Source organism: Eumetopias jubatus, unplaced genomic scaffold, assembly GCF_037043125.1.
Source record: "Eumetopias jubatus isolate StellerSeaLion01/CBP00866 unplaced genomic scaffold, mEumJub1_p1.0 scaffold_13, whole genome shotgun sequence".
Lineage (NCBI taxonomy): Eukaryota > Metazoa > Chordata > Mammalia > Carnivora > Otariidae > Eumetopias > Eumetopias jubatus.
In genome coordinates, this window is record NW_028274819.1 from 40,401,992 (window position 1) to 40,422,638 (window position 20,647).

The 20,647-nt window shown below is 38.2% G+C and overlaps 1 protein-coding gene across 4 annotated transcripts in view; it reads right to left on the reverse strand.

Moving 5' to 3' along the window:
* LOC114219994 (L-lactate dehydrogenase C chain) overlaps positions 1-20,647 on the reverse strand; it is a 45,753-nt gene that overhangs the window by 23,072 nt on the left and 2,034 nt on the right. For 3 of the 4 annotated variants that reach the window (XM_028117699.2, XM_028117697.2, XM_088018185.1), the window contains exons 2-3: positions 14,583-14,700; positions 3,914-4,087 (exon numbers count right to left, since the gene is read on the reverse strand). In XM_028117699.2, coding sequence (XP_027973500.1) covers positions 3,914-4,087; positions 14,583-14,700 — 292 coding nt within the window. The remainder of the gene's footprint in view (positions 1-3,913; positions 4,088-14,582; positions 14,701-20,647) is intronic. The other variant, XM_028117698.2, reaches the window with a different exon arrangement.

A 20,647-nucleotide genomic window follows, 5' to 3' on the forward strand; every position in this document is an offset into this window, starting at 1 on the left:
TGAAGGGAATACAGTTAATTAAAACCATAATGATATTAGAATGACTAAAACTGAAAAGACTGACAATACCAAGTGTTTGCAAGGATGTGGAGCAAATAGAACTCTCTTCTAGTGCTGATGGGAATGTAAAATGAACAATCACTTTGAAAAATTGTTTGGCAGGTTCTAACAGAGTTAAACATATACATACCATATAAGCCACCCAGGTATTTACCCAGAGAAATAATGACATACATCCATGAAAATACTTATTCACAAATGTTTACAGCAGCTTTATTCATAATAGCCAAACACTGGAAATAACCTAAGTAGCTACCAATGGATAAATGGATATGAATAGATAAAGAGGATTTAAAATTATTTAAAAGAATACTCTTCAGCAGTTAAAAAAAAGAACAGATCACTGATATACCAAGCAACATGAATGAATCCCAAAATAATCATGCTAGGGGCGCCTGGGTGGCTCAGATGGTTAAGCATCTGCCTTCGGCTCAGGTCATGATCCCAGGGTCCTGGGATCGAGTCCCGCATTGGGTTCCCTGCCCTTTGGAGAGCCTGCTTCTCCCTCTGCCTCTCTCTCTGTCTGTCTCTCATGAATAAATAAATAAAATCTTAAAAAAAAAAATCATGCTAGGGGAAAGAAGCCAGACAAAAAAGATTACATTCACTAATGAATGTACAATTCCATTATATGAGATTCCAGAAAATGGGGCCAGAGGTAGAATAAGGGACAGACTGCAAAGAGGCACAAGAAAACTCAGAGGTAATGGAAATGTATTTATCTTGATTATAGTGGTGGTTTCATGAGTGATTACATCTATCAATACTCACTGTGGAATGATGTCAGCAACACAGCCAAATAAGACAAACCTTCTCACCACCCACCCCTCAAAACCAACAATCTGGCATCCACCCATGGACAGAAGTGCCTTTGCTGGAGCGGTGGGATCCAGCACTATACACCAAGGAACCCAGAGGACACTCACTCACCCATGAGTCAGGCATGTAATCGGCACAGAGGCCTCAGTTCCAGCTGTGGACCCTGCAATGGCCCATGAGCCAATTCCAGCCCCACTTTACTACAGTCTAGGAGCCCCTGGAAAACAATGTCTTAGACAATCCACTTATGGATAGGATAGCCTTTCTGGAAGTCCAGGTTTCCAGCAGAGAAGTGCCAGCACACTACTGGGGCAAAATAATATGAGTTTGGATGCATTGAAGAGGGTAAGAGGAACAGTCTGACTTTACTTGCATCACTCCTTCCCCAAGGTGGAAGAGCTCAGTGCCAAAAGAGATCTTCTTAGCTCATGATTTCCCCCACAAAGGAAAGTCAGAGTCTGTGAGTAAGCATCCACCTTCACTAGCTATGCAAACTGCTACCAAAGAAGCCCATTTCTTTCTCACCCCATCCAAAGTATTGAGTCCTGAGCTCCATGACTGGGGAATGAGAAGAAGCTAAGACAGTGGCAGACAGGACTCTCAAATGGGCATTATGGGACATAGATCCTACTAAATGTGTTGTGGACTCCAACAGAAAGTGTGCCCATGAGCCACTGGGGATGCCCTGCCAGTGGATCCCCCCAACTAACCCAGAGGCAATCCCAGCATTCCACACACAGACCCCCATATACACCCTACTATGGTAGGCTCCCTTTATGTACTTCCAATGGCAAGAATGAGCATTAGCAAACAGCTAGTGAGCACAGGCAGAAAGCTAGACCAAAACTGTGGGTCAGAAAGAAACTGCAAACTTCAACTTAAGCCACATCCTTCAGAAAGCAAAAGAGAGGCTGTCAGCACTTGGCCTACTGCATTGAGGGTCAAAATGAGGCATAGAAGCTTAAGAATCCTTCCACAACAGGGTGTAAGATGTGTGGAGTAGGCATATACATAGGTCTTAGAAAGCCTCAGAATCCCTAGCAGGGCTGACAGAAGACATTTCTGTCCTGAACTAAGTTGGTAAAGACTAGAGGAGGTTATAGCTACTTCAAATGCAAAGACAGTAACACAAGACTTCAAGGAACATAAAAATATCAGGGAAACATGACACCACCAAAGGTTCTCAATAATCTTCCAGTAATCAATCCCAAAGACATGGAGATCTGTGATTTAGCAAACAAAGAATTCAAAATATCTGGTTTAAGGAAGCTAAATGAGCTATAAAAAAAACACAGAAATAGTTCAGTGAAATCAGAAAAACAAAATGAGAAATTCAATGAAGAGATAGAAATCATAAAAAAGAACCAAATTCTAGAGTTGAAGAATATAATGAGTGAAATGAAAACTGCAATGCATCAACAACAGAATGGATCAAGAAGAAAGAATCTGTTGAACTTAACAGATATATTCAGAATATTTCATCTTAAAACATCAGAATACACATTCTTTTCAAGTGCACATGGAACATTCACCAGAATAGATCATATATCAGGTCACAAAACAAGCTTCAACAAATACAAAAAGATTGAAGTCAAACCACACACCTTTTCCAACCACAACACTGTGAAACTAGAAGTCAATCACAAGAAAAAATTTGGGAAGACCACAAATACATGGAGGTTAAACAACATGCTACTAAACAATGAACGGGTCAACCTGGAAATCGAAGAAGAAATTTTAAAACATACATGGAAACAAATGAAAATGAAAACACAGAGGTCCAAAACCTTTGAGATGTAGTAAAAGCAGTCCTAAGAAGGAACTATATAGCAATAGATGCCTACCTTAAGAAGCAAGGAAAATCTCAAATAAACAATCTAACCTTACACCTAAAGGAGCCAGAAAAAAAATAACAAAACATAAAGCCAGCAGAAGGAAGGAAATAATAAAGATTAGAGCAGAAATAAATGATAATAGAAACTAAAAAATAGAACAGATCAATGAAACCAGGAACTGGTTCTTTGAAAGGAGAGAGGAGAAATAACAACGAACACCATAGAAATACAAACAGTTGGGGCGCCTGGGTGGCTCAGGTGGTTAAGCAACTGCCTTCTGCTCAGGTCATGATCCCACGGTCCTGGGATCAAGCCCCGCATCGGGCTCCCTGCTGAGCAGGGAGCCTGCTTCTCCCTCTCCCTCTGCTGCTCCCACTGCTTGTGCTCTCCTGCTCTCTCTCTGTCAAATAAATAAATAAAATCTTTAAAAAAAAAAAGAAGTACAAACGATTATAACAGAATATTATGAAAAACTATATGCCAACAAATTGGACAACCTAGAAGAAATGGATAAATTCCTAGAAACATAAACTACCACAACCACAAGAGGAAATAGAAAACTTGAATAGACTGATAACCAGCAAAGAAATTGAATCAGTAATCAAAAAACTCCCAGCAGGGCGCCTAGGTGGCTCAGATGGTTAAGCATCTGCCTTCGGCTCAGGTCAGGATCCCAGAGTCCTGGGATCGGGTCCCGCATCTGGCTCCCTGCTCCTTGGGAGCCTGCTTCTCCTCCCTCTGCCTCTCTCTCTCATGAATAAATAAATAAAATCTTTTTTAAAAAAAGAAGATAAAAAAAAGACAGCACAAGAAAAAAAGATGTTTATATATATGTATACATTGTGTGTGTGTATATATATATATGTACAATTTAATATTCAGCTACAAGAAAGAAGGAAATCCTGCCATTTGTGACAACATGGATGGATCTTGAAGGCATTATGTTAAGTGAAGTAAGTCTGACAGAGAAAGACAAATACTTTATGATGTCACTTATATGTGGATTCTAAAATAGCCAAACCCATAAAAACAAAGGAGTGGTGGCCAGGAGCTAGGGAAGGAGGGGAAATGGAGATCTCTCTTATATACTTTGAATGTGTGCAATTTATTGTACAGAAATATTACCTCAATGAAATTGTTTTTTAAAAATAGTATGGAAAGATCATCTTTATTCAGTTAAAGGGAGGATAAAGACTTACCTGGATTTGAAACAATAAGCATCTTACAGTCAGGACTATGTTGGACTATGGTAGGAATGATTGATTTCATGATAGTTACATTACGTTGGACCAGGGCAAGGCGACTTTCTCCCTCCTGTTGGCGTGCACCTGCTGTGACAATAACTAATTTGGAGTTTGCAGATACTATGTAATCTAAAAAGAAACAGAAGGCAATACTTGGATCAAGAATGCCATAATTAGGGACTGGGTGGCTCAGTCGGTTAAGCGGCTGCCTTCGGCCCGGGTCATGATCCCAGGGTCCTGGGATCGAGTCCCGCATCAGGCTCCTTGCTCAGCAGGGAGCCTGCTTCTCCCTCTCTCTCCCTCTGCTTGTGCTCTCTCTGTCAAATAAATAAAATCTTAAAAAAAAAGAATTCCATAATTACTGTGCTTTACTTCTTTAAAAGTCTATTGTATGACCTTGGTATTAAAGTACTCATCTATCAGCATGCCTGGGTGGCTCAGTCATTAAGTGTCTGCCTTTGGCTCAGGTCATGATCCCAGGGTGCTGGGATCGAGTCCCACAGGTTCCCGAGGGAGCCTGCTTCTCCCTCTATCAGTCCCCCCGCTGTGTTCCCTCTCTCACTATGTCTCTGTCAAATAAATGAATAAAATCTTTAAAAAAATAATAATAAAGTACTCATCTATCATAAATAAATAAATAAGGTACACATTTACCTTCATGTCTGGCATTTGCAGATAAACAGACTTTCCATGTAGTAATGTTACATTGCATAAGCTGAAGGAGGCCTTGTTACTATAACTTACCAGTTTTCACATTTTTTTCAAATAATAACATATCGTACCATCCCTTTTAGCCCACATTCTCATTTATTATTAATACCTGAGGCAATGCAAGTCAGCTCTCTCTGGCTTCTTAGAAACACCTTATGAAGCTTAAAACTCTGAGAATTTATGTCTGTTTCAAGATTCTAAGGATGAGCATGTATATTTACTTCTAACTATTATAAGGGACTAGATTTGAGATCACAAAGAAGTTCTTGATCCTCACAAGAAGGTAAACTACTTTCTAAATCTGATGACCAGTCATAAAACTGTTTTACCTATTAAATCCAATGATAATATGATATGATGCTCACTATCCTGTACTGGACTTTTAAAAAAAGCATTAAATACATGGAAGTTATTTTCCATATGGATGTCAAAAATTAAAAATTAAACTAAGATTTCCTATATATCTCATCTCCATTTTTAAAAAAATTTATTTTATGCTCTTCTCTGTTTATTTATTTATTTTTGGAATCTCTACACCCAACATGGGGCTTGAACTCACTACCCTGAGGTCAAGAGTTGCATGCTCTTCAAACTGAGCCAACCAGGTGCTCCCATGCTCTTTTAAAAAAGGAAATCCACTTAATTTTAAAGACATTGTATCTCCATTTATGGTCATTTCATATCTCTCTAATCCAAAAGAGGAGATAATTTATAAACCATAAACATTTTAATGTTTTCCCTGCCTCGGTAAAGATTTTAACTAGAAAGATAAACTTAGAAAGAAGGCATTTCTGGGTGCCTGGGTGGCTCATTTGGTTAAGTGACTGCCTTCGGCTCAGGTCGTGATCCCGGAGTCCTGGGATCCAGCCCCACATCAGGCTCCCTGTTCAGCGGGGAGCCTGCTTCTCCCTCTGACCCTCTCCCCTCTCGTGCTGTTTCTCTCTCGCTTGCTCTCTAATAAATAAATAAATAAAATCTTAAAAAAAGAAAGATGGCATTTCTTTGACATGTTTCACATTATCTAGAAAATTATCTCTCCTTTGTATCAAAAGACCTATATAGGAGGAAGTTCTTTTCTCTCTGCACACAGTCAACTCATGCTTGTTCAAAGACCTTGCTTAATGTTCACCTTCCTTAAAGTCTTATCTAACCATAGAAGTCCAAAGTAATCTCTTAATCTCTCTGTTTCTTCATCCCTCTATCTCTCCCTACTACCCCCTCAACTTTTAGAGAATGGGCAAAAATCCTTGTGACTTCTTCAGAGTCATCTCTCCACAGTTCAGATTATTTGAAATATTATGATGTTCAACAAATATAATTAACTGTCTACCAAAGTAAAATATCAAGTCTTTTCATAATCTGCCTCCAAATTATTTTACTAGCTTTGTGTCTTAATTTTATGTCAGATTTTCCAGGTGCCCTGATTCTGTTAATGCCATCATCTCCTCACCTGTTATTTTCTGTTCTAAATATAACTCAATCCTCCAAGAGACAGCAAACCATAATGGTCTGGAGCAAAGACTCTTAAGGTCCAACTGCCTATACCCTGACTCTGCCATTTCTTAGCTGTGTGACCCTGGACAAGTATTTTGCCTGCTCCTCTGACCCTTAGATCCTCATCTGCCAGACTGAGCTAATATAGTTTTTCTTTTATATGGTTCTTAAGAAAATGATTCAGTGAGTTAATAGACAAAAATTACTCAGAACAGTGCCTAGTATGTATTAAATATTCAATAAATGTCAGCAATTATTGTTATTATTATATTAGCCAAGTACTTCTTCAAATACCAATTTCCCCACTAGGCATCTTCTAATCATATCATTCATAAATACCACTCTTGACTGAATTTTTTAAAGTGTTCAAGCAGCCAATTCATTTATTTAATTTTTTTAAGATTTTATTCATTTGACAGAGAGAGCACAAGCAGAGGGAGAAAGAGGGAGAAGCAAGCTCCCTGCTGAGCAAGGAGCCCGATGTGGGACTCGATCCCAGGACCCTGGGATCATGACCCGAGCCAAAGCAGCTGCTTAATCGACTGAGCCACCCAGGTGTCCCCACTCTTGACTGAATTTTTACAGCATTTACTGCCTATAATTCTCATACAGTCCTTATATATGGTTCCTTGTGTTATCTTTCCATGTTTATGTTGTACTTACATTCCTAACTTGATCATAAGTTCCATCAGGTTCTGATTTCATAGTCCTCCCTTTGTTTGACAAATACTTTTAGCACCTTCTGTGTTCCCAGCACTTGGGCTCTGTGTTAACTATTGTACATATGAGGCAATTAAAAACATCTTGGATAATCAATAATGTTCCATTGATCTTCACCATTAGAACTCACTAAATGTATTTTCAAAACACTCTATTGTGTATTACATCATTCATATAGAATGTTTAAGAAATATATGTTCAATTTTAAAAATATTAAAGTTAATGACTCCATAAAAATCACACAAATTAGTAGAACATCACCAATATCTTGGAAACCTGTGTACCTCTAATAGGTTGCATCTCTATCTTTCATACTCAGAGGTTACCAACCATTCTTCAGAGTTGTTAAAATCACACACACAAAAAGTTGTACCCTCTATGCATATTTAAGCAACATATTCGGTGTCACCTATTTTTGAATCATAAGGTACATATTACTTTAGCTAAATATCATATAACTGATATTTATCCATGTTAACTGTGTCTCTGTAGTTCATTCACTTTCACTGTTGCATAATATCACACTGCATAATATATATAACTTAGTATTGGTATTCAGTGAATTGTTTCTAGTTTGGGGCTATTACAATCACATCACTATACATTCTTGTACCTGTATCTAGTGCACATGTGCACAAATTTCTTTTGGGAATATACCTAGGGATGCAATTTCTGGGTTGTGGGATATGTTCATGTTCAACTTCACCAGGTAATTGACAAACTTTTTTGTGTGTGTGAGAGAAAAAGAGAGAAAGAGCAGGGGGAGGAGCAGAGGGAGAAGCAGGCTCCGCACTGAGCAAGGAGCCAGATGTGGGGCTCGATCTGAGGACCCCAGGATCATGACCTGACCCAAAGGCAGACGCTTAATATAGTGAACCGCCCAGGTGCCCTATTGACAAACTTTTTTTTAAAAAGTGGTTTTATGGGGTGCCTGGGAGGCTCAGTCGTTAAGCGCCTGCCTTCGGCTCAGGTCATGATCCCAGCGTCCTGGGATCGAGCCCCGTATTGGGCTCCCTGCTTGGCAGAAGCCTGCTTCTCCCTCTCCCACTCCCCCTGCTTGTGTTCCCTCCCTCTCTCTCTCTCTCTCTCTCACATAAATAAATAAAATCTTAAAAAAAAAAAGTGGTTTTAGTCTCATACATTCCTACATGTCATGCGTGAGTGTACCTATTGTTCTACATCCTTTCCCCTTTCCCCTTTTACCTACACAATTTTACCAATCTACTGGCTGTGTAATGTTATATTGATATGCCTTTTATTTTCCTTTCCTTGATTACTAATGAGATTGTCTTTTCATATATTTATAGGCCATTTGAGTTTCTTCTTTTGTGAAATGTTCAAGCCTTTTCCCATTTTTCTACTGGGTTATATATATTTATCTTATTTTTATTTTTTAAAGATTTATTAATTTGAGAGAGAGAGAGAAAGCATGAGCAGGAGGGGCTTATTTATTATGCAAGTATTTTTACTCTAAACACTATTCTTTTGTCAATTATTCATGTTGCAAATATCCTCTCTTAGTTTATGGCTTTCTCTTCACTCTTTTACAGGGTCTTTTTTATGAACACAAATTCTAGCTTTATATTCTTTCTTTTATTGTTCGTGCTTTTTGTGTCTTTGTGTTTAAGAAATTCTTCCCTAAAAAAGAGAAAGAAAAAGAAAAATTCTTCCCTATCTGAGATGCCTGGGTGGCACAGTCAGTTAAGTGGCCGACTCTTGGTTTCAGCTCAGATGGTGATCTAAGGATCATGGGACTGAGCCCCACGCTGGGCTCCCTGCTCAACGTGCAGTCTGCTTAAGACTCTCTCCCTGTGCTCCTCCCCTGCTCATTCTCTCTCTCTCTCTCTCAAATAAATAAATAATTTCTTTTAAAAAAAGAAATTCTTCCCTACCCTGAGGTCATAAAGATATTCTATATTATCTTCTCAACAGAAGATTTGAAGTTTTACCTTTCACATTTTGACCTTTAACAAACCTGGAATTAATTTGTATGTGTGTTATCAGATAAGGGTTCAATTTTACTCCTTTCCATAAAAATAACCATTTCCATAACAAAAAAACTTTGTAAGTCCATACATTTCCCATTGATCTACAATATGATCAGTGTCATATAATAATCTTTGTCTGTCTCTGCACTTAATTTGTGTAGCTTTATAAAGTCTTGATATCTGGTAAAGCCAAGTTCTCACCACCTTGTTCTTTTTTTTTTTTTTTTTTCAAGAGTATCTTGTTAAGGGGGCGCCTGGGTGACTTAGTCGGTTAAGCATCTGCTTTCGGCTCAGGTCATGATCCCGACGTCCCGGGATCGAGTCACACATGGAGCTCCTTGCTCAGCAGGGAAGCTGCTTCTCCCTCTGCCCCTCCCCCTGCTCGTGCTTTCTCTCTCAAATAAACAAATAAAATATTTTTTAAAAAATAATATTTTGTTGACTGGGCAGCCCAGGCCATCACCATGGTGAAGCTGAGCAAAGAGGTCAAGCAAACAGATGCCACGGAAGCTCTTCAAGGATGGCCAATATGCCATCCACTGTGACTTTAGTCCTCTCATGATTTACCAGGGATTTTAGAGGTTTGCCTGTCTGAACCAATTGTTTTGAACCTACTTTGGGAATAAAGGACTATTTGGTTATCTGGATTTGGAAGCAATCAATAGGCAGGAACAACATGAAAGGCACGCACGCTAGCTGGGATAAGAGATGAGACATCACTCAGACATTCAACCGTTGGAGGGAACAGGCTTCTTACCACACAGATGCATCTGTGGAACCTCTACTGAATTATTGATGATAGACTGCAACAAAATAAGTGTTTTTAATAATCTTATAAAAAATGTCTATTTTTGGACCTTTGAATTTCTAAATGAATTTTAGAATGAATTTAGTGTGTATAACAACAAAGAACTTTTTGAGCTTTTGACTATGGTTGCATATCATCTATAATCATGAAGAATGGACATCTTACAATAGAGACTTACATGAGACCTGTATATGCAAGATCTATTTATTTATGTATTTAATATTATTCGATGAGGTTGTATCCTTTTCTGAATAAAAGCTCTATAGATATCTTTTTAGATTTATTCCCACATACTTCCTATTTTTGATAATGTAAATAATAGCTTTAAATTCTTTTGCTTGTTTTTGCCATATATAAGGACAATGAATTTTTTATTAATAACTTTATGTCGGGTGCCTGGGTGGCTCAGTTGGTTAAGCGACCACCTTTCGCTCAGGTCATGATCCTCGAGTCCCGGGACCGGGATCGAGTCCCATATCGGGCTCTCCACTCAGCGGGGAGTTTGCTTCTCCTTCTCCCACTTCCCCCTCCTGTGCTCTCTCTCTCTCTCAAATAAATAAATAAAATCTTTAAAAAAATAACTTTATGTCCAACATACTCACTAAACTGTTATTTCTATATGTTGTCTCTTTTCTTGTTTTTTTCCTTTAACTTCTTTTTGATTCACCAGGTATGTTTTTCTAACTTTACTTCTTCCCCTTTGCTAATTTAGTGGTTACACTGTTTCTATTCTTTTAAAGGTTGTTATAGAAGTTACAATATGCATATTTAAGTTATCAAAGTCCAAAGATAATCACCTTTCCATCTTTCCTAATGACTGAGGAACTTAGAACACTTTCATTCCCCACTACCACATTTCACACCCAGATTTATATGCTATATTTTTAAATTTTTTAATCCCACAAGACATTAGTCTCATACAATTTATATTTATTTAGATTTGTCCTCATTTTTACCATTTTCTGTGCTCTTCATGTTTTTTTTTTGCATCTCAGACCTTGTATCTAAGATCACTTTTCTTTTGCCTTATGTATTTTTGCATTTTAATTTTAATTTTTTTAATTTTTAATTTTTTTAAGATTTTATTTATTTGACAGAGAGAGAGAGAGCACAAGTAGGCAGAGAGGCAGGCAGAGGGAGAAGGAGAAGCAGGCTCCCCGCTGAGCAGGGAGCCCAATGTGAGACTCAATCCCAGGACCCTGGGATCATGACCTGAGCTGAAGACAGATGCTTAACCCACTGAGCCACTAGGCACCTCTTAATTTTTAATTTTTAAAAAATTTTTATTTAAGCTCAATTTAATTAACATATACTGTGTTATTAGTTTCAGAGGTAGAATCCAATGACTCATCAGTTGCATACAACACCCAGTGCTCATTACTTCAAGTGCCCTCTTTTATGCCCATCACCCAATTACCCCATCCCCCCACCCACCTCCCCTCCAGCAATCCTCAGTTTGTTTTCCAGTTACAAGTCTCTTATAGTTTGCCTCCCTGTTTTCATCTGATTTTATTTTTCCTTCCTTTCCCCTATGTTCATCTGTTTTGTTTCTTAAATCCCACATATGAGTAAAATCATACGGTATTTTTCTCTGACTGACTTATTTTGCTTAGCATAATACCCTCTAGTTCCATCTACATCATTGCAAATGACAAAATTTCATTCTTTTTGATGCCTGAGTAATATTCATATATATATATATGATATAGGATATATATATCACATCTTCTTTATCCATTCATCTATCAATGGACATTTGGGCTCTTTCCATATTTTGGCTTTGCATTTTTATTAGTGAGGGTCTGATGGTAACTTAGTCTGTCTGAAAATATTTGTATTATAACCTTATTCTTGAAAGATATTTTTGCTGGATAGAGATTCTGGATTGACATTTACTCTCTCTCAGCACATTAAAGATAACATTTCATTGTATTCTGGTTTCAGGGTGTTGTTAATAATAAGTCAGTTACTCTTTCCTTTTTCTATAATTTGTCTAGTGACAACTTTTTTTTCTCTTTGCCTTTAGTGTTCTCTGATTTCACAAGAATGTGTCCAGATAGGGATTTTGTATTTATCCTTGAGATTATTTGGCTTGAGTGTGTGGGTTATTTTTCATTAGTTTTCAAAAATGCTCAATTATAAATCTTCAAATATTTCCTCTTCCCCATTCACTTTTCTAATTAGATGTACATGACATTTTATCACTTTATCCTCTATGATTCTTAGCCTGTCCTATTTTCTACATCTTCCTACCTTCTTTGTAATTGCCTTAGATTCATCATTTCTCTCTTCAAGGTGTTTGCTCTATTATTACATCCATTAATTGAGGTTTTTTTTCACTCTATTTCATATTTAGAAGTTATATTTGGCTATTTTACTTTTCTTTTTTTAAGATTTTATTTATTTATTTATTTATTTGAGAGAGGGGGAGGGAGAGAGTTGGGGGGAGAGGCAGAGGGAGAGAATCGCAAGCAGATTCTGCACTGAGCACAGAGCCGAACACTGGGCTCAATCCCACGACCCTGAGATCATGACCTGAGCCGAAATCAAGGGTTGGATACTTAAATGACCGAGCCACCCAGGCACGCCTATATTTGGCTATTTTAAAAATATGTTTTTTTAAAAATAATTTCCTGTCTCATACTGATATTTTCAAGTTTGTCCTTTATTTCTTTAAGTGGAATAATTATAGTTAATTTCTAACTGTGTTTCATAATTTCAACAACTGAAGTCTATGGTGGCCTTTTCTGTTATCTCTGCTGGTTCTTGCTTATGCATTTTCTTGGTAGATTTAATTATTCCTACTATGAGATGTTCATTTTTTTGGAATTGTATTTGTGGAATTTCTTTGAGGACTAAAATAAAGTGGGTTTCTTCCAGAGACTATCTTAAGTCTTTTTTTAAAAAGATGTATTTATTTATTTGAAAGAGAGAGAGAAAGTGGGGGGAGGGGCAGAGGGAGAGAACCTTCAAGCAGACTCCCCACTGAATGCGGAGCCTGACGTGAGGCTTGATCCACTGACCCATGAGATCCTGAACTGAGCAGAAACCAAGAGTCAGACACTTAACCAACTAAACCACCCAGGTGCCCCAAAACTATCTTAAGTCTTAAGACTGCTTGAGATTTTTTTGGAATTCATATAAGGGCCAGCTTGTGGCTACAGATTCTTGGCCACCATTTCCCTCCTTTACTCAAGCAGCTGAGACACTTGATTTTATTGTCAGTCCCCAGACGTAGGGAGAAACAAATTGCTTCTAGGTCATCTTTATATTAAGGAATTGGCAAGTAAGGGCCAGTAAGCCACATCCGGCTCATCACCTGTTTTAGTAAATAAAATCTCATTGGAACATAGCCACACCCATTTACATATTGTTGATCACTGCTTTAGAATTACAACAGAGTTGAGTAGTTTTGACAGAGACCATATAGCCCACAAAGCCTAAAATATTTACCATCTGACCCTTTACAAAAAAGAGTTTACTAACCCCTGGTATAGTCCACTGGGGTTCCAGCTTTATGGAGTTAACTCCTATAGAACTCCCCAAATTAAGCTGTCTCCAGTCTCCTAAATCCTGTGAGGCAGTGGAAACCAAAACTGAAGTTCACTAAGTTTGACTAATACTAGCTAATGAAAACTAGCTACAACGCTCTGCTTAACTAATTTCCTGACTACATTCAATGCCTATTCTGAAAATGTCTATATTAAGAGCATATCAATTCTTTAAGGATTGATAACTTCTTCCTTTCGTATTTTATGCAGGAGTTTTGTTATTTACAGCAAAAAGATTGGTCCAGGTATCTATTCTGCCACATTACTAGAAAGTAAAGGCTGAATGATTTTTAAAAGTATTTTAATACAGTAGAAGCTCTTTTAACCTGACTCCTCTGAATTGATTTGGTAAATTAACTGATATAAAACATAATGATATCTAAGGCAACTGAATACTCTCAATTAGTAGACTTTCATATGGGAGGTCTATGTACTTCTGCTCACTGGTTGTTGCATATCAAGAATTAGTCATGTTTATATCCAAATGTATTTATGCCAATTATATCTATTAGTTATATAATATGACGTAAGTCACTAAAATACAAGTGTAAAAGAAATGCATAGTAAAGATAACCAGTATATTCAGGATTGAGACATGAATAGATGTAACACAGAACATATCAACTAAATTAGTAATACGTTTTTTTTTTTTTTTTGCTGGGTGTTGGATACATTGATGTTTATTATACTTAAACTCTTTTTCTATGTCAAGCATTTCATAATTAATTTTTTAATGATTATTTCTTTTTTTAAGATTTTATTTATTTATTTGAGAGAGAGACAAAGAGAGCATGAGCAGGGGGAGGGACAGAGGAAGAGGGAGAAGCAGACTCCCCACTGAGTGAGGAGCCCAACGTGGGACTCAATCCCAGGACTCTGAGATCATGAACTGAACCGAAATCAGAAGCTTAACCGACTGAGCCACCCAGGCGCCCCTATAGTCCCCCTGCTTGTGCTCTGTCTCTCTCAAATAAATAAAATCTTTTTTAAAAATGATTAAAAAAATAAAAATTAACCTTTTAAACTGTATGTCCTAATGAGAGTGGTGCTATTTTTAATTTTATATTTATGAATACCAGTTTGGTAAAATTCATTACTCTTTTTTAAAGCTCTGAAAAGAACTCTTTAAAATTAACCTAGGGACACCTGGGTGGCTCGGTTGTTAGGTGTCTGCCTTCAGCTCGGGTCATGATCCCAGGGTCCTGGGATCAAGCCCCACGTCAGGCTCCCTGTTCAGCGGGAGGCCTGCTTCTCCCTCTCCCACTCCCCTCGCCTGTGCTCCCTCTCTCACTGTGTCTCTCTCTGTTAAATAAATAAAATATTTTTAAAATAATTAATTAATTAAAATTAACCTTTTCCAGAGGTAATCTTTGAAGTATTAAAGAAAAGACTGCCATGCTGAAGATCCATCATTTCTCCCTTCAGTTTGTCCACTGCAACATCAATGAGGGCGAGTTCATCTGCCAAATCCTAAAATACATGAAAGTTTTGAATAACATGTTCTGAAGAATGTTCCTATTTCAGTTTTAGAAAAATAAGAAAAATTCACTTTATAATCAAAGTATAGTTATATTTTAATAGAAAAATAATATAAAAGTGATAGTTGGTGAATGTGCCTAGAGTGACCAGAAGTCAAGGTAAGCAACAGAATATAGCAAAAATTACTAATTGCTTTGCCTTCATATAATTATTCGATTTTTTAGAAGTGGCTTTTTTTCCACTTCAGATACTAATTTAAAAATGATGAAAAGCTACTAAGTTCTTTCAATGGATTTTATTACATTTAACCTTTATGCCTAATTTCTGAATTGGCTGAAGTTGTTTTTGGTATGCATCCTTGTGGCCAAAATAGAAAGGTGGCCTGCTGTGAGAACCCATTTCAGGCACAGTACATTTAACATTGGATCTCCAACCTAGGGGTAGATGGGCATATAACCAGACCATAGCTCCCAGTCAGCCACACAATCATGAGGGTAAACAACAGATACACTTAACAACCATTCTGTTTTTTACCTTCAGTACCATATTCAATAAATTTAATGAAATATTCAACACTTGATTATAAAATAGGCTTTGTGTTTCATGGTTTTGCCCAACTGTAAGCTAATGTAGTTCTGAACATGTTTAAGGTAGGCTAGGCTAAGCTATGATTAAATACATTTATTATTAAATACATTAATAATTACATCTTAAATACATTTTCAACTTAGGATATTTTCAACTTATGAGTTTATTGGGATGTAACATCATCATAAATGCAGGAAAATCTGTATAGTCTCTTTTTTGCTTACTCTAATTTGAATTGAGTTTACCAAATGAAACAGAATACAGAACTATATAGAAGGAGTGTTTTCCCTCAGATTCCAGTGGCCAGATTCTAAAGATGAGAAGTAAGGGAAAGGGATCAAAGTCCTTACTTGCTACCATTTTTTCTCAGATCAGATACCATCTGACCTTTCTGGAAAACTGTAGATTCTAAAATGTACTAAATTATGTGTTATATATCAGGAATATGAGGAAGATAAGGAGTTTCACCCAGAAGGATCACATATCACTTCTAAGCTAACTGATAAGAAAACCAGATCATGTTTATGGATCCATTTTTATATTAGTCTATGTATCTGTCTGGGTCTGAACAGGAGAACAGAAACCACTCTAAGCATTTCAACAGAAGGTATTTAATATAGGGAACTGGTTAGACAGCTGTTGGAGGCCTGAAAGGACAAAAAGGGAACATTTGAGGTAACCCAGATATAGAAATCACAGTTTGAAGCCACTACCCCTAAGACTGAGGGAACAAAGAGAGAGACTAAAAGAGGTGCTTATGGAGCCAGGCTGAGACCTCTGTAAGAAGCAAAACCTGGCTGCTACTGATACCACTGAAGGGGCAAAATGAGGCTGGGAGCTCCAAAAGAAACTGGAAGCTAGAACCAACAGCTACCACTGAAGCAAAGGGCTGCAGCTGAGACGAAAGTGACCAAAACAAGCAAACAGAAAGGAGGTCATTTCTCCACTCCTGCATTCCAACTTCCCTCTAGTGCTCCCTATTGGCAGAACCTAACAAGATGCCAACTGATAAAGGAGAAAAAGATTATGCAGAGATCGAGCACCAGCACCACAGAATACAGAAAGTTGGATTTGAAGCTGAATGACAGTAATAGCCAACACAGCCTGCTTTTTAAATTATATTTCCAATTTGAATTATGTCTCTTCTTTTTTTGTTAAAGATTTTATTTATTTATTCATGAGAGACAGAGGCAGAGGGAGAAGCAGGCTCCCCGCGGAGCAGAGAGCCCGATGTCGACTCGATCCCAGGACCCTGGGATCATGACCTGAGCTGCAGGTAGATGCTTAACCGACTGAGCCACCCAGGCATCCCGGATTATATCTCTTCTTAACAAGTTACCAGACAATTCTCTTTTCAAGGGAATCTTCCCAGCTCTGTTTGTTGTTTTTTTTTTAATTTTATTTATTTGACAAAGAGAGAGCACAAGCAGGGTGGATGGCAGGCTGAGGGAGAGAGAGAAGCGGCTCCATGCTGAGCAGAGAGTCCGATGTGGGACTCGATCCCTGGACCCCGGGATCATGACCCAAGCCAAAGGCAGATGCTCAATGGCCTGAGCCACCCACGCATCCCCCAGCTCTGTTTGTCTTGACTGCCAAAGACAGAACTCATATAATCCCAGAAGTTTTTGTTTTCTAAGAATTAACTATATCTAGGAGTCATTTCTCAAAAAGAATTCCAAATAGACAGCCTAGGTTTATTTAACCTGCCAGAAACTTTTAAGAATAGTTATGAGCGAGGTGCTTAGTTGGCACAGTCAGTTAAGCATCTGACTCTTGGTTTTGGCCCAGGTCGTGATCTCAGGGTCATGGGATTGTGCCCCGCACTGGGCTCCATGTTCAGCATGGAGTCTGCTTAAGACTCTCTCTCCCTCTCCTTCTGCCCTCCACCCCACTTTCTCTGTCTCTCAAATAAATAAATAAATAAATAAATAAATCTTTAAAAAAAAAAAAGAAGGGGTGCCTGGGTGGCTCAGTCGTTAAGCATCTGCCTTCGGCTCAGGTCATGATCCTGGCGTCCTGGGATTGAGCCCCACATCGGGCTCCCTGCTTGGCAGGAAGCCTGCTTCTCCCTCTCCCACTCCCCCTGCTTGTGTTCCCTCTCTCGCTGTGTCTCTCACTGTCAAATAAATAAATAAAAAATCTTAAAAAAAATAGTTATGATCATTCCAGGATCTCTTCTCCAGGGAGTTCTAGAATAACCAAAGTAAAGTAAGAGAAGAGTAAAGTTAAGAGAAAAGAGAATTAAAATTAATCTAAGGAAAACCGCTGGGACCACTATATTCTGTACAGCAGAAGGAAGTAGGACATACTGCTATGCTTTAAAGTCCACCTTTCAATGATATATGCAGGTGTTATAGTACTTATTAGAGCCTATATGTTCCTTGAAGTTAATAAACTATATAAATATGCATATTTTAATATCCTTCATCACTTTCCATTTATCCCACAATGCACATCTATGGGAACGGGGTATTTACCAGTTAAATTACTAGGTATTTACTTAGTATTTACTAAGGATTCTAGTAGGAAATAAATGGGCTCCAACAACTGACCTTCTCTCACAACTGGAGTTCTGAAATTTCATTATAATATGCCTTGGAGGAAGCTTTTTTTGATTCATCATGCTGAGCACTTTAAATTTTTATTTTTAAGTAATCTCCACACCCAATGTGGGGTTCAAACTCACAACCCCAAGATCAAGAGTCACATACTCCACTGACTGAGACAGCCAGGTGCTCCCTTCAATAAATTCTTTTTTTTTTCCCCAATAAATTCTTTATATCTGCAAACTCACGTCCTTCAGTTTTAGACTTTTTCTTTTATCTCTTGAATAATTTTCTTCCCTTTCTTTTTTTTTAAGATTTTATTTATTTGTTTGAGAGAGAGAGAATGAGAGATAGAGAGCACAAGAGGGAAGAGGGTCAGAGGGAGAAGCAGACTTCCCGCTGAGCAGGGAGCCCAATGTGGGACTCGATCCTGGGACTCCAGGATCATGACCTGAGCCGAAGGCAGTCGCTTAACCAACTGAGCCACCCAGGCGCCCCCCTTTCTTTTTTCTTACTGAAATGTCAATGAGTAATGGGACCTCCTGACTGGTCCTCTAATTTCATTTATTTTCTATATTCCATCTTTGACAATCTGCTTTCTAGCAGCCCAGTGGAAGTCAAAGGGTTCCTGCTTCACTGTCCAACCTGTATACCTTCAACTAATCCTACTGCTTTCAATAAGATGCCTGTCTTTACTGTCCTTAATGTCTTGAGTGCAGGACCTGCCTGATTCAATTTCTCCAAAGAATATACTCCTTCCCCTTGCCTGCTGAGATGTGAGAGGTGGTTTCTTGGTTGAGTAAGGTGCAGAAGAGAATCTGGTGTTTTTCCTTCTGATCATATAAACTTTGAACCAATTTTCCTGTGTTTGTCCCATCCCTTACCACCATTTTGTGAGGCAGTTGGTACTTCTAATTCCTGAGCCTTTCTTGGGGTTCTGGAATTTAATTGGCTTTGCTTCTTCTCACCTTCCTCTGCCAGTTTAAAAAAAAAATCTAAATAATATAATAAAGCTTTTCAGAACACAACAGGATCTATGTCCAGATTGCCAAGGTTTGAATTTGAACCTCTTCACCTATACTAGCCACTTGACCATGGGCAAGTTACTTAATATCTATGCTTCAGTATTCTCATTTTAAATGGGGACGATAACTGTACCTATCTCCCAAGGTTGTTATAAAGATTAAATAATATTTTAAAACATTTTAAGAAACAAAAGCCTTGGGTTTTTTGTTTATTTGTTTTTTGTTTTAGATTTTATTTGAGAGAGAGATAGTGAGAGAGAGCACAGGCAGGGGGAAGGGCAAAGGGAGAGGAAGAAGCAGACTCCCCAGTGAGCAGGGAGCCTGATGTGGGGCTTAATCCCAGGACCCTGAGATCATGACCTGAGCCAAAAGCAGATACCTAACCGACTGAGCCACCCAGGTGCCCCAAGAAGCAAAAGGCTTGTACATTGAAAACTACAAACATTGCTGAAACAAATTAAAGAAGATACAAATAAGTGGAAAGACATGGTCATGGATCGGAATACCTAATATTGTTAAGATGTCAACATACCCAAAACCATCTACAGATTTAATGCAGACCCCTATGAAATCACAATGACATTTTTTAAAGAAATAGAACAAAATCCATTCTGAAGAATCTTAAAGGACTCCAAATGGACAAAGCAATCTTGGAAAAGAATAAATTTGGAGGTCTCATGCTTCCTGAATTCAAAACTTATTATAAAGCTACATCAAAATAGCATGGTACTGGCATAAAGACATATAGACCAATGGAATAGAGAACCCAGAAATAAACTCTCACATATATGGTCAAATGATTTTTAACAGGAGTGCCAAGGCCATTCAATGGGGGAAAAGAGAGTCTTTTCAATAAATCATACTGGAATAAGTGGATATTTACAAGCAAAAGAACGAAGTTGGACCTATACCTTACACCATATACATAATTAAAAATGGATCAAAGACCTAAATGTAAGACCTAAAACTATATAAAATTCTTAGGAGAAAATATAAGGGAAAAGATTCATGACATTGGACTTGGCAATGATTTTTGGATATGACACCAAAACACATACAACAAAAATAAAAATAGATAAATTGAGCAGTGCCTGGGTGGCTCAGCTGGTTACGCATCTGACTCTTGATTTCAGTTCAGGTCATGATCTCAGGGTCATGAGACTGAGCCCCATGTCAGGGTCTGTGCTGGGCATGAAGCCTGCTTAAAATTTCCTCTCTCTGGGTGCCTGGGTGGCTCAGTCGTTAACCGTCTGCCTTTGGCTCAGGTCATGATCACAGGGTCCTGGGATCAAGTCCCGCATCGGGCTCCCTGTTCAGCAGGAAGCCTGCTTCTCCCTCTCCCACTCCCCCTGCTTGTGTTCCTGCTCTCGCTATCTCTCTCTTTGTCAAATAAACAAATAAAATCTTTAAAAAAATTTTTTTTCTCTCCCTCTGCCCCTCCCACCTCCCTCCCATTCACTTGCTCTCTCTCTTAAAAAATAAATAAATAAATTGAATTACATTAAAATTAAAAATGTCTGGGGCACCTGGGTGGCTCAGTTGGTTAAGCAACCGCCTTCTGCTCAGGTCATGATCCTGGAGTCCCAGGATCGAGTCTCACATTGGGCTCCCTGCTCAGCAGGGAGTCTGCTTCTCCCTCTGACCCTCTCCCCTCTCGTGCTCTCTCTCTCTCATTCTTTCTCTCTCTCAAATAAATAAATAAAATCTTAAAAAAAATAAAAATGTCTGTGCATCAATGAACACAATGAAAAGAAACAGCAGAGTGAAAAGAAAACCACG